We start from the raw sequence: 13862 nt of genomic DNA on the forward strand, positions 1-13862 counted from the left end.
GCTTTCTGTAGAGCAGGCAACAGATTTATCACCTCTCCTTACGGCTCTAACTGATGCAGTATTTTAGGCCTCCCAGCCAGGTCTGTGTTCCTGCTGCTTCCTTTGGTGGTGCTGTCTATTTTGAAAGCTGAAGCTGACCTTTTGCCCAGCAAAGTATTTAGGGTCTTCTCAGCCTCTGAAAAACAGATTAAGGAGAATTCAAGTCCAACCCACCTTTTTGCTTTATTTACATAGGAACTGCAGCCTGGAACAGAGGTGGTCAAACACCATCATGTCTACTTCCTCTGGCTAACAGTATTCTCTTACACACATGTAATTTGGCCTCAAAAAATTGCTTGTAATTAGGTATTAAAGCAGAACCCAAGCCCTTCTGTTTCCCACTGTAGATTCCTATATCCAGGGTCTTGTCTAACCAAAACCAACTGTAACATGGGCTGACCTCTCTCTCTGCAAGAATAAAAATAACTCAGAAGATTATATGTATTAATATTATGTGATGTTATCCACCATAACAATACTATGTACCATGTTCCCTTCATCTTTCCTCTAAAGGTTTTGCTGTCTCTCCATCACTCCCTCTTGAATGGGTTACTGGGGAAAACATTGCTTCTCATCAGCATTTTTCAAGTTCTTCCACTATAAAGACAGACTACTAGAGCTTTAAAATTTGCCTTTTAACTTCTTCTATCCCTGCATTGTCCACTTCGTAAATTCGCTCCTATAGTAGCACAATCCTATCGCCAAATAACACTGACAGGACACAAGAAATTGTGAGACATGGTAATTTTACATTTGATAATACAGACACGCATACCCCAGGGACATTTGTAAACCTATCTGTGAATAAATTCTCATCCTCCCTGCACTGGTGGGAAAACACTGCAGTTCCAGAAGATATACAAACTTTGTCCTCCCTGGTCTTGTGTGGGAGGAGACTTAGACAGGATCCCATAGGGTTCCCAAACAGCCTTCAGCATTTTTGTAGGCTGGAGCAGTTTCCAGGTGCTTACTGTTTAATCATTGCTACACATCACAGAGTACCTAAGCATGATTCCCTTTTAACTTACATGGAACAGACTGGCAAACGGACCAATTTAAGGTCAGTGAAAGAGTCAGGTTTGAGAAAAAAAATGTTTGCACCACCAGATCCCCTGTCCCAAAACAATGGTAGTAACGATACCTCATGTCAGTACATTTCTGCTAGTGTGTACTGCTGGTCTGTATGCTGACACGGCTGTGGAAATTGAAAAGAGCCTCTGGTCATATGGAACAACTACCCTGCCTTCCTTGTTGAAGCAAAGGTGACTTAAGAGACAAGTCTATTCCCAAACCACTCAAAACCTCCATGGATTAGGTGAAAGAAATTCTATTACTCGCATAAAAACACCCAAGCAACTTCAGAAGCATGCTGGTGGTTTCCAGGCTGAAAGACTTGGTACTGTGAGAGCTGTTTGAGATGAAAAAGGAGTATTTAGTAAGAGATAAGCAAAAAAGCTGGAAAAAGGCTGAAATGTTTATAAAGTTGGAGTTTTGGCACCTAAATTTGGTGCTGAATAATATCTTTTTCTAAATGGAATTTCTTTTATGAATGGAAAATAAAAATTCAATTCCTTTGAGACTACACCCAGATTTTTTTAAGCACAATTCAGTTTGCCCAAAAAGGTATTGAAAGGGAGCAATTCCAGCCACTCCATGTATTAACTTTACCTAAGTAAACCAACAAACCTTCTGGTTACTGGAAAGTGATACTAATTCTTGAGTCTGCTTTTCAAGTGAATATTACAAATAAGAAGGCTAAAGCTGAACTATGACATTAGAAACATGAAAATCTACTTTTTGTCATGGTCTAAATACGAAAGCATAGTAAAAGCACTGCTTTCCTGTTCAACTAGAAGCCTAAACTTCCTCATCAGTACTTATGTTTTTGGTTGGGTTGGTTCAGCTTCCCAAAATGAAGGAAAAAAAAAGCAGTGAGACAGGCCTGTTTTAAAGACAGCTTTGTGCCAACATTAGTTTGTATATTTGTCACCAAAGTGATAATTACTATGCTTTCTTTAAAACCCTAGGAAAATATTCAAGTGTTGAATAGATTCAAAGAATACATAGTTCCATGGCAGTGCATCACATCCCTAAAAAGAAAGAGCTCACAAGCAACGGAACGTGAAAATCAGGGAGGTGGGAATCCATACAAAACAGAAAAGGCTAAAAAAGGATTCTTAACACAAAGGGGCAAAGGGTGAGTGACAGTCCTTGTTGGATTTTTGGCCATTTGCTTCTTGCATTTCTTCCATATGGGTATAAAGAACTACCCAAGGTTCTTTACAGTTTTCCAGTCATGTTCACCGTTGAATTCCCATGCCTCAATTCAACACTACAAATCAGAATAGCGTACAAACAGTAGTAACTGAAAAATTTAAGGTTAGTCTAATGCTGGGGCTTGAGTGTTTCCCTCTGATGTCAAAAATCTCCAGTCTGTGGAGAACTGCACCTTCATTATCAGAATAACCAATCCCCACCAATCCTTCCCCTCCTATTGTCCTGAAGAACAAGAAATAAGTGACTAATCACATCACAGCAGACAAGCAGTGTGTTTTCCAGAGAAAGGGAAAACTAAGGTCATTGCATATGCAGCACTTTCATCACTGTGGGTCAATCATGTTCATTTGGGGAGAAAAACAGAAGCTGTGATGATCTTATACCACAATTGATTCAGAAGAGTAAACTGAGATGAAGTCAGAGCATTTGTAATGTTCCTATAAAGCACCACCCCCCTGTCAAGTAGAGGTCATAGATTACAGGATATGAAAATATAGTCTCCTTAATCCTGGAGGTATGAGGGGTGCAGGTGTCCTGCTACTAATCCACATTTGGCCGGAGTGTGTAATGGTTTCAGCTATATCTTGTGATGTGTGATGCCAAGCACAAACACGCAGACATCATTTCAGCACTAGAGCACGCAGAACAACAGGAAAGATAACTTGCTGTGCATGCTCCTCTACATAACTGTCCAGCTCCACTGGCAATATTGGAAAGCAAAGCTTGGTTATAGGAAGACTGAGATGAATTTCCGTTGTCTGAAGAGCTTTGATTGCAAAGGGAAAATAGGGACCATCTCTACATGGTCAAACGCTGGCAGCTAATTAGCTCTTCCAGTCTGGCACAGCTTAAAGCATTCTAGATTGTTGATTTACAACCCACTTAGTCCTACCCAGCTCTGTCTAAAATATGGGAATATGGCTTTATGTACACTCATGTTATGCACTGCATGACTTAGCAGATTCCTCCACACTCTGGTAAGGAACATCTGTTAGTGTTACTTTCCCCTACCAGTCATACATCTGTGTAAAACAGAAGCAGAAACATACTCTAGGAACAATACAGTGTAAGGGGTTTCAGCATTATATAAGATGTTATAAGTTTTACAGAAAAAAAATAAATCCATGTAAATGTTTTATTTCCATCTGTAGTCTACAAACATGTACCCAGGCAGACATTTCATGACTATTCATTTTCAGATGGGCAACAAATTGGGAATGCAAAAAAACCTTTATTAGCATAAAAAGTACATATTCAGTAATCGATACTCAAATTCCTTCCCAGCATCTGGCATGTTTGATACATCTTGCTGTATCTGCTACAGCTGAAGGAAGAAGGGATTGTAAGATGTCAGAGGTTTAGGGTTAGAGGGGTGTTGCTGGTGGGTTTTTTTGTTTTGTGCTTAAGTTATGTAAACAATTCAGGGTGAAACCTGTACAAGCAAAGTATTAGCTATCATTTCTACACTTACGAGTTAAATAAAAACCAATTTCAGCAATACAAAAAGCAATATAAAAAAGTATTCAATGCATGACATGCATCAGAAGAAAATGTAGGAGGACATGGCAAGTGAAATGTCTTAAAAGTTAGATCATACTGGAAATTCTCTGTAAATACCTGTATGGCTTAACATGGAAAACATTATAAAATTACTTGGTTCCATAAGAAATCTGTACAGTTGCATCTATTTTAACTTCATTAAACACAAATATATTAGAACAACAGAGTGATTAAAATGAATAAAAAAGATCATTCATGTTTAACATTTCAAGCTGCCTATTTGATAGAGTAACTAGACAGAGGTAGATGTCCAAAATTAGTGGCCAAGCTATTCTAGCAAGACCTTTTAGCTATCTTGTCAAGTTTTTACATTCAAGGCCAATATGAAAAGATGAAGGATGTCTTTCAAAAAGGGAGCCAGAGAACCTGTACCTGATGGAAGTAGCTTCAATTATACTGCTGAAAGTAAAGAGTAAGTAAGAATATATGATTTACCAGACCACTGGATCAAGTACTAAAGCTCATGCAGTCATTTTAACAAAAGTGAAATTAACTTATTCATTCCCTATGCTTATTTTAGAAGCTGAACCATTGCCAGCTATGTGGCTCCTAACTAGTCAAAATAAGACTGCAGGGTACCACGGCGGCGGATATCACACGTCCAGCAATGGAAACCACCTCCCAGTGAATTGGCATGGCGGATACTCACTTTAATTGTAGAAATGCCTGCAAGAAACATACATTGCATACTTTAAAGTTGAAATCTCAGATGCATGTGGTAAGCTTTGATCAGAACATTAGATAATGCTTCAGCAGATCATACAGCTTGATGCAAGGATGGAAAGTATTTCTTACTCCTTTGTTAAGAATTTATTTTCCCAAATTCTAGGCAGAGAACAAGCTAGGAACATGGCTGGCTTGTTTATTCCAGCAATACCCTCAGGAATAACAGAACGTGGAGGACAGCCAGTGTCTGAGGTGTTATGACGTGCCAGTAATAAAAAGATAAATTCAGGTTTTGCAGTATGTGAAGAATTAGCTGAAATTCTGCTACAATATATGACCAAGGCACATTTACTTTAACCTGTTTGAGCATTTATGGTTCAGACAGTGAATGTGCTCTTTCAAATGCCTTTCAAGAAAAGCAGCATTCAAAGTACAGAGCTCTGAATCCCTTTTTCTATGAAAGGGGAAAAGAGGCTGCTGTACTTGTTACCTAGGTTAAGCTTCCTCCCACTTCTTTTTGCTCAGATATTTCAGCTGTGGCTCAGCTTATATGAAGTCCTGCCAGATGGACTAGGATCAGAAGACTTCTCTGTTATGAAGCTTGCCTTTTTGCTTCTTGGTACTTTCAAGAGCTAAGGAGCAGCTCAGTGGAATCCATCATCTAGATCAGCAATAGTTTTGTTCCCAATTTACCCATTTCAGTCCTAGAAACTTACTGACTATAGAAGTTTATCTAGAACTCACACAAACTGTGAAGTTCAAGCATGAAAGATACGTCATGATTAGCATTAATAGCCTAATTTTTAAGTACTTTCAAGCATTTATAAGTCCTCAGCTCCTTGATCATGCAGAAAATTAAAACAACCTACAACTGAAAAGCTAAGGAATTCACTAAGGGTTGTACAGCCAGTCTTTAAAAGCAGATTAAAGCACTAGATTGCATGGTTCTCACCTGCAATCTTTTCAGATTTAAGGGAATCTTAAGTGCACTTGCACCCACGGCACCAACCCTTCCAGGTTCATAGTTGCTATCTTCCACCTTTGGATCAGTCTCTCCTTCCCATCACTTTTGTCCCTTTAAAGGAGTCTTCTGAGAAGTATTATCTTTTACTCTACAACACAATGATTCCCTCACTTCTCCTGACTTTGCGTCTACCCACCAGTCTTCTTTCTATCCTGTCAAGTTTCACATCACCATGTACTTATCCAGCAGCAATAGCCAGCTGGCAAGCAGCAGCACCAAGCAACCTGGCCACCCTCCTACTAACTATGAGCCACAAGTAGATCTACCTACATCTTTCCCTCCCAGCATGGTGGAAGCAGTTGGATTAAATGCATGAGTTCAGATTTTTATGTGTATATTATTTGTCTTTGCAGTGAGCAGTGCATAAGACTTTCAGATTTTATATTCAAGTACCATTCTCCTGCCGCTGCATATCTAAAGGAATTCCACCCTATCATGAGGTTACATTTCACAGAACTGAAATTCTCCATAAATGAGCAGAAATACCTGGGTTGTCTTAATTTGACAGTTTGAAGTACGTTGGGCTTGAAATTAGAAAAATCTGAAAGCATTCTGGCAACGAGGGATAGCCAGCTCTGTATCACTCAGCAATATGCACACGCAACCTCTCCAAGACAGATTTTGACCTCTAAACTGAACAGTTTTACTTTTAAAAAGAACCTAAGCTCTTCAAAAGCATGCTAGTGGTTACTTTAATTGCTATTCATACCTTTATTTGCTGCAAGCTGTAGGGGCACAAGATGTAAGAAGCACATATTCCTATGACTGAAATATTCAGGAGAGAGACCACTGAATGATTCTTACTTGTTAATCCAGTTCTTTGAGTACTTTTTCCAGTGCTGGCTGCTTTGACTACTTTAAGCAAAACTTCTGTTCATCCTGATGCACACAGCTGGTATCACAATCATTTTGGTTTAATATATGTTGAAATACGTTAAGGACATACCCAAATTTTCAAACATCTTCTGAATTGATGTCTCATTGGCATCCACCATCACACGTTTCTCATCCAGCATTAGGACATTCATGGAGAGCCATTTAGAAGACATCCACAGTGGGTGATCTAAACACATGAGAATGAATCTTCTACTGTACCAATGTTGCCCCATATTAATACTCTTACGAATACTCTTGAAACTATTGGAAAAGACAGAAGAAATATACCATCTGGGATGAGTGGCACTGGGGGTTGAATCACAGTCCAGCCTGCTTTCTTGAAGAGCTCAATCTGAAAGAGCAATTTAATTAGATTCTTAAAAGTATCACATTAGGTCCTCCAACCTCTGTCACATTTTCTCAGGCTACTTCAATATACATGACATCCCCCCCTTCCCTCTGTTCATCACTACTCTTGCCTTCATTCAAACTCTATCTACAAACTCATACAAGTTTTCATACAAGCATTTTTTAAGGACTTTTTCAAACTTTGCACAGACTAGCATTTTCTGCTGTTTTTCTCTATGCTATTCATACTAAGATATGTTAAAGACAAAGGTAACACATGCAGTATGGAGCCTGGGAAGTGAAGATATTGGTAATAGCATGAAAGTATTAAATTCTTTATTTTTTGTATTATTTCTTCCCATGTGGCTGTAAAAGCCTCTGATAGGAATTACACTGCCATTTGTAGAAAGAAAAACACCAGAAGTACCAAATAAAATTCTATCTGCATCATGTTTCATAAGAAAATGTAATTTATTTAACAAAGGGAACAAAACAAAGTCATTGAATGGAATAATTTGTGTCCTAAGAATTACACAATTAAGTTAAAAATAAGAGGAGAGTAATTTGGGTGAGAATTTACACTTCATTGTATGAATACTTGGAAGAGTTTTTTATTCAAGTGTTACCACGAGGTGGAGCTCCGATTCCGAAAACTCAATAACCAGCCTGGCCTGCCAGGATTTTAAAGAAAAGTTCCCCCCTTTCACTTGCCCCTCTGCAACAGGAGGAAACTGCAGGAGAACAACTGTCACTGCACTGCTGAGAAAGTTCTAAAGTCAAGATACAAATACATCTGTAAGTTCCCGAACAACTGAGTACTATTTAAATGCAATAATTTAGTATTACTCAAGTGCGTACAAAATAAACGTGTGGATGAGCAACTGAGCATCAGAAACCCAATCCAGCTGAGCCATTTTTAAACACAAAACACTTTCTTCTCTGCTACACCCTTACCTGACGGCAGGGACGGTCTGGGTTAGAAAGCACAAGACCAGGTCCAATGATATTAAAAGTGGCATCAATGTGCATAGGGTTAGGATCCTTAAAGGAGATTATATGCACTCTATAGTCTGGTGCAAGATGTCGCCTCATCCATTCAATGCCCATGTAATTTGTAACCTGAAAACAGGACTAAGTAAGTTTCACTGGGCTAGAATATAAACTGCATCCAAGCTTAGTTTGTCTAAAGTTTTATTTAAATAAATATTTTAAGTCAAAATAACAGAAATTTGTGCCTTTAGTTGTTTATCTGTAACACAGTCCTGTATATCAGACATTCTACAAAGCAACTTCTCTGTTAACACTCTTATTTTAACGCTGTTCAGGAATCCAAAAAGACTTAAGTACAAGTATCAATCATTCAGATAGACAGCAAAACTGTTCAAAGAAAGCTCTGTTCACCTGGCTCCTTTGTGCAAAGATATCTCTTCCAGCTCTAATGAAATCAGCAGCATCAAAGCATGGCTCAAATTCAGTAGTTACAAATTTTCCCTGAGCAGCAAGTTTATGCCTGTCTTCAACAGAGTGGATTGGATAATCCTAGTTATAGAAAAAGGAATAGCAACTTTAGGTTGGAGTTGATAAGGGAAAGTTTTCAAACTATTTGCTACAGAAAAGTATTTGGAAATTAAGAAAATATGTTTATATTGATAGCCAGAATGTTCCTTGCGTGTGGTACTTGTTACCAGAAGAAAGCATAAATGTATAAGTTTAAGTAAAAGGTTTTAAGTACATTCAAGAACAGGTGGTAAGAGTTATACCAAGAAGTTAACTCTCTTTAGAGCTACTGTCTCTATAATATACTGGGTTCTGGATGGAAAGTACTTATTGCCAGTGGAGTTGAACCATCATTCCAAGAAATCACTGCACAGTGGCAGAAATACTGGCATGCAAGCTATTTCCCAAGAAAGTATCTCCCTCCTTTTCCCACATTGTAGAATGGAGCACTACTTCAAACTGGAAGGTAGATCTTCAAGAATTTAAGTAGATTTTAGAATGAAACAATGCAATTAAGAACAAATGAGGTGTAAAAAACTGGTACAAACAACAACTATTGGATAAGTAGTTTCCATGCTTTAGAACAGGCTCTGGTAGTTTTCTAATACTGACAGCTTACTCCAAAGTAACTTAACAGATTTCTTTGCATCATTGATAAAATATCACTGTTCCCAGAAACTTATAATCATTCCACAAATGCTTTTAATTTACTTAATATAGATGCTCTTACCAAGGTCCCAATGCATTTGGGGAACAAACAAAATTGTTTGACTCAAAGTTACGACAAAAGCAAAAAATTGAGAAAATATTTAATTAAATATTTGGAAGGTAAATACTGTTTAGATCCTCCACTATTTCTTTCATGTAAATTTCACAATACTAATACCATGCAGAACAAAAATTATGAGGGGGTTTTCTGTGACAAAATATGTATTCTTTCCCACTTTCCTAATACATTCAGGACACATGGACATTCTCAGGGAATCTTAATTCTTTAAAGTGCTCTGTGATAACTTTATAGCATTCCTTCCGCCTTAGTAATGCTAGGTTACAGCCAGTTATCAAAACAATTCAAAGCAGACTCAAATTCAATAGACACAACTTCCTGTTTCTTATTCCCTAATTGCACACACTCAGTTTCAGCTGGAAAGGCTACAGACTATGGCATGCTATAGAAAACCCACACATTTCCAGATCTGTTTTGTGCTCGTGTCCCATCCCACCTTGTGAAACCTAGATAGCAGATTGAATCTATCAACAAATTTCTATACAACCAGAACTGAACTTCCGAAGCAAAATGAGAACAATACCTGATCATAGAGCTCATCTGCCATTGTGGGTTTGGGGGCAGTTGTCCACTTAGCACCCTGGTTGAAATAATCTTTGATTATTCGTCTATATGCTCTGTACTCAAAGAACCGAGCACGCCAAGCCATAGGTGCTTCAATGATTTCATTTCCCACCACCAACAGAATGTCTCTTGGCATGGCAGCATACATACCTGAAAGAACAAAGGCCATCAACCTACGAGACAAGTATGCTCTTCTCAGCTCTTTCAGCTTATTCACATTTCACCCTCCTTTCTACTATTACCTCTATCCAAAAGAATGGCAAAAAGCATCTCTAGCAAAATAGGGAAACCAGCACATAATTTGAGGTCCTCATGTTCTTCAGTAGGTTTTCAAATGGATTTTTTTGTTTAAAATAATTGCAACTTTTGCTACAAAGCCTCACTCACAAGTTCATGGCTAGATGAAATCCATCCACAGTCTGCAAGCCTCTGCTTCATAATGGCAGAAAAAACATAGCAAGGGAGTCTAGCAACAGATGCTGGTGTGGGAAGTTCAGGTTAGGCATTAGGAAAATTAGTTTCATGAGGAAATCCATGAAGCACTAAAAGGTCAGCAAGCCAGGTGGCAGAATCTCCATCCCTGGAGATTTTCCAAGTCACAGCTACAAAGAGCCATAACTGACTTCATCTAGCACTGGTAATAATCTTGCTCCAACAAGACAGACAGACTAGATGACATCCAAAATGTCTTAGAAAAAAGCTAAACAAACAAGTCCTTCAACAAGGGAAGTACATTTACCTGTAGACTCAAAATCAGGTGTTTTATACTTCGCAGACCAGTCAATTGGATCAGGCCTCTTGACAATGACACCTTCTCTTTCCAAAATATTGCACATCTCTTCAATTTCAGCAATAGCTTTTTTTAAATGGTCTTTGGGGAAGCTCTGGCCTCCAAATTTCTGATAAAATCCCCAATACTTTTCATGTGTATTGGCCTAAAACAAAGGACGGGTAAGTGACAAAGAATAAGCATCAGTTATTTTGGTAGAGTGAAATAAATGTGTAAGACACAATTCTTAATGTTCAAAGTTTCTTGTTTTTCTTTCACCGACTTCCCATTATTTTTACATGTGTTGCAACCTTAACATGTCATAGTGTGCCTTATATTTGATTCCAGTGATATTTTGAAGAGTTTCTAAGAATTGTTAAGGTCCAGCTGATTCTTCTAGAATAAAGGGGCAGGAGAGGGGGGGAAAGAAAAAAGGGAAAAGCAACAATGCTTCAGATAAATGCTCAATTATTCCTGGTTGGGATTCCTTCGCTGGTAGCACTCTGCTGTCTTTATTTTTTGTTCTACTACGTCTATTTATATACACTATTGGCAAGGTTTCACTCAGATGTTTTATGTGTATGTGTCCAGTCATTAAACTTACAGAAATGCAGGTGTTAAGACTAGTTGTGAATGGCTGAGGTCTGCACAAACACATTCAGTAACAAAGTTAATTTCAGCTGTATGTGCTAAGCAGGGTCATGGAACTATGAGACAGCTTCAGTACTGCTAGCAGACTGTACATGTGGCATGATGCCCAAGACAAAACATCCTCTGAGGAACACCAGGAAAGAAGGGAAAGCTATTCTGCAGTGTGGAGAAATACACATTTCATTCCCACTTACAAGTTAGGTTTGACTTTTAGATGGGATTTTCAGGATATTTCATTTCCTCCTATTTTTTGATATAGAAGCATCAGTAGCTTATATTACTTGCTTGTACTGATGGAAATACTATTATAAGGTAATAAATATTTCTAGAGGTCTTTTTTCCTCCTTAGCCATAGCCCTACAAAAAGCATAATTATTATCAAATAACACATGAAAACCAAGAGACTACATTACACTTCAGCTGGTATTGCCAAGTGGCCATGGAAGATTTGGTCCTTACTACACTAGACCCGTACAAATACAGCAAACATAGCAAACGCCATAGACTCTGCTAGTTAGTAATAGTAGCAAACATGTTTTTAAATGAAAACCACCTTGAGCTCATCTCCAAAGCACATACATCTGTAATCACCTTGTTAAAACCTCTTTGGTACCATCACAGTGGTGACATGGGGAATTCTAAAGCCATCCCAAGTACAGGTAACATGGCTTGCAGGCTAGAAAGGGACACACTTCAGGTACAGCAGCAGTCTATAAAATCTAAGAGATACTAAATTCACCTGTCAGGGTTGGACTAAAGCAAGTACAGCATTTACAGGCCTAAATCCTCTGCTCTTGAAATCCTGTGATGGTCTTCTCAAAAACTAATTCAAAATAAGGTCCTGGTTCTCATGGTTAAGAAAATCTGCACATAATCAAAGTAAACACTGATGCTTCAGTTCAGTGTATTGTTGGAAGTACATCATTCAGATTTATGAACTACGAAACCAGCAGTTTTGATGGGTCTCTGCTAACACTAACATGACAGAGGAACAAGTGCATGCAGAGCCCTTCTGGAATAGTAGCAGAAGGGGTCAGAAACAAGGGTCAGGAAAAGGAGCAAGTTGTCAGTCCTTCCTTCTACCAGAGTCCTACTCATTCAGCCAGCGTCCTTCCTGAAGGAATTCATTCTTCATTCATCCTTCCTGAAGGAGTTTGTTCTTTTTTTTCCTAAGTGAGGTCTTGGGTAATTTGATCACCTCAGACTTGCCAGCTGTTCAGAAGTCACGTGCAGATCACATGAAGTGCCTAGCATTCTTACAGAAGCCTGTTCTGCTAATGAGACAAGTTTGTCCTAAGGAGTAAAGCTAGAGCTTTGTTTTCAGAGCCAGCCATGACATACTTGAATTTCATCAGTTCATAAGAGGTATAGCTCCCCTCTTTGCCACACACCTCTAGTACTGTTCTTTTCCAAACCTGAGAAATTACACTTGTGTTGCACGAATACAATGGCAGAATCTTAAATTCATGACAGAGAAAGAGTTAACACCATCACACCACTCATGTTTCCTACCTTCTGAATAAGTAGGAAGAGGGTATATAGCTGGGAAATCTACTTTATACCAATTCAGGGTTGAGATTTCAGGCCCCTTTGTTTGCATATGTAAAACTCATTTAGACATTTCAAAAAGTACCGGAACACAGAAGAGATCCTTTATAATCTCAATGCACCTTTTAACCAACTATCTGAGAGTACCCAAGAAAGTGTAGCAGCATTTAAGAAAAACTCCAGAGTGTGCTGTAAGGAAACAATTCTCTTTAACAAGCAGCTCCCTGTAGTTGCTATATATTTTAAACAAAAATAATAAATAATTAACATTATCAACTACCTGCTAGTCTGCAGCTATAAAACTCAATCTTCTCAGACTACTAAGTAGAAAACTGCACTTTTTTTAAGTAGTAACCCTATGCAGTTTTGAGCCCAATTAAACTTTCAGCAGTCCTACCAACTATCTCAAAAGCTATACTGTGTACTTTGATAGCATCAAGGCTCTATTACTGGAGCAGACTGCACATACTAGAGATTCTACTATTGACTTGTTAAATCCACTAATTCAGTTGGAAGTGGAAAGCAGCAGCACACACACAACACAGCTATGCTGTAAAGTTTCACAGATGGAAACAACTACTTTGAAAGAAGAAAGAATCTTCAAGAGTAAACACCACACTGTGTGCACTGTAAAGCTTAAACAGATTTATAGATAAAAGCCCACATTATTTTCTACTAAAGGTTGGGTTGTTTACCTTAACCTCCACTGAAAAAGGTGGGACACAAGCATTTTCAGCTCTTCCCACGATGACCTCTTCCAGTGGGTCCCATTCATTGTATGAACAAACAAGACAGTCCTTAGCCACAGGGCTAGTAGCCTTGTCATCAGCAGCAAAAGTGTTCTGGGAGGCGGTAGCTGCCTGGGTGCTCTGGAAAGATCGCTGCACCCATCCTGTAAAGACTCTTCCAAGCTTAAAATAAAAATAAGGGTGAACATTATGTTTGCCTTAAAAAAAGCAAAAAGCAATGGTTCAGTCCACAAGTGCCTTACACTGTAATCCCAAAGCAACACGCACTATTTGGAGCATGAACAGAAACACTTGTTACAGACATTCCAATTTATTCACAGCTTACTAGATTCTTATGGGACAATTTGCCCTTTAAAATCCATTCAGTTTAGAAGGATGATGACATAGGAGCACAACATTGACAGTGGCAAGTGGAGTCACCAAACGCTGTGCTCCTGAACTGGGTGGATGCATGGGTCAGCCTCAGTCAAAGCCCGCAGCCGCCCCACGCCCGCTCCCCCCTCTCGG

The 13862-nt window shown here is 38.7% G+C and overlaps 1 protein-coding gene across 1 annotated transcript; it reads right to left on the bottom strand.

Moving 5' to 3' along the window:
• Positions 1-4248: 4248 nt before the first annotated feature.
• GATM (glycine amidinotransferase (L-arginine:glycine amidinotransferase)) lies at positions 4249-13517 on the bottom strand (the record flags this gene model as incomplete). Its single annotated transcript, XM_010023991.1, has 8 exons — positions 4249-4542; positions 6513-6629; positions 6731-6794; positions 7745-7909; positions 8192-8329; positions 9598-9788; positions 10378-10573; positions 13302-13517. Coding segments are annotated over 8 exons (1200 nt in total), but the record flags the coding sequence as incomplete, so codon positions are not given.
• Positions 13518-13862: the final 345 nt, after the last annotated feature.

Source organism: Nestor notabilis, unplaced genomic scaffold, assembly GCF_000696875.1.
Source record: "Nestor notabilis isolate BGI_N333 unplaced genomic scaffold, ASM69687v1 scaffold11221, whole genome shotgun sequence".
NCBI classification, from domain to species: Eukaryota; Metazoa; Chordata; class Aves; order Psittaciformes; family Psittacidae; genus Nestor; species Nestor notabilis.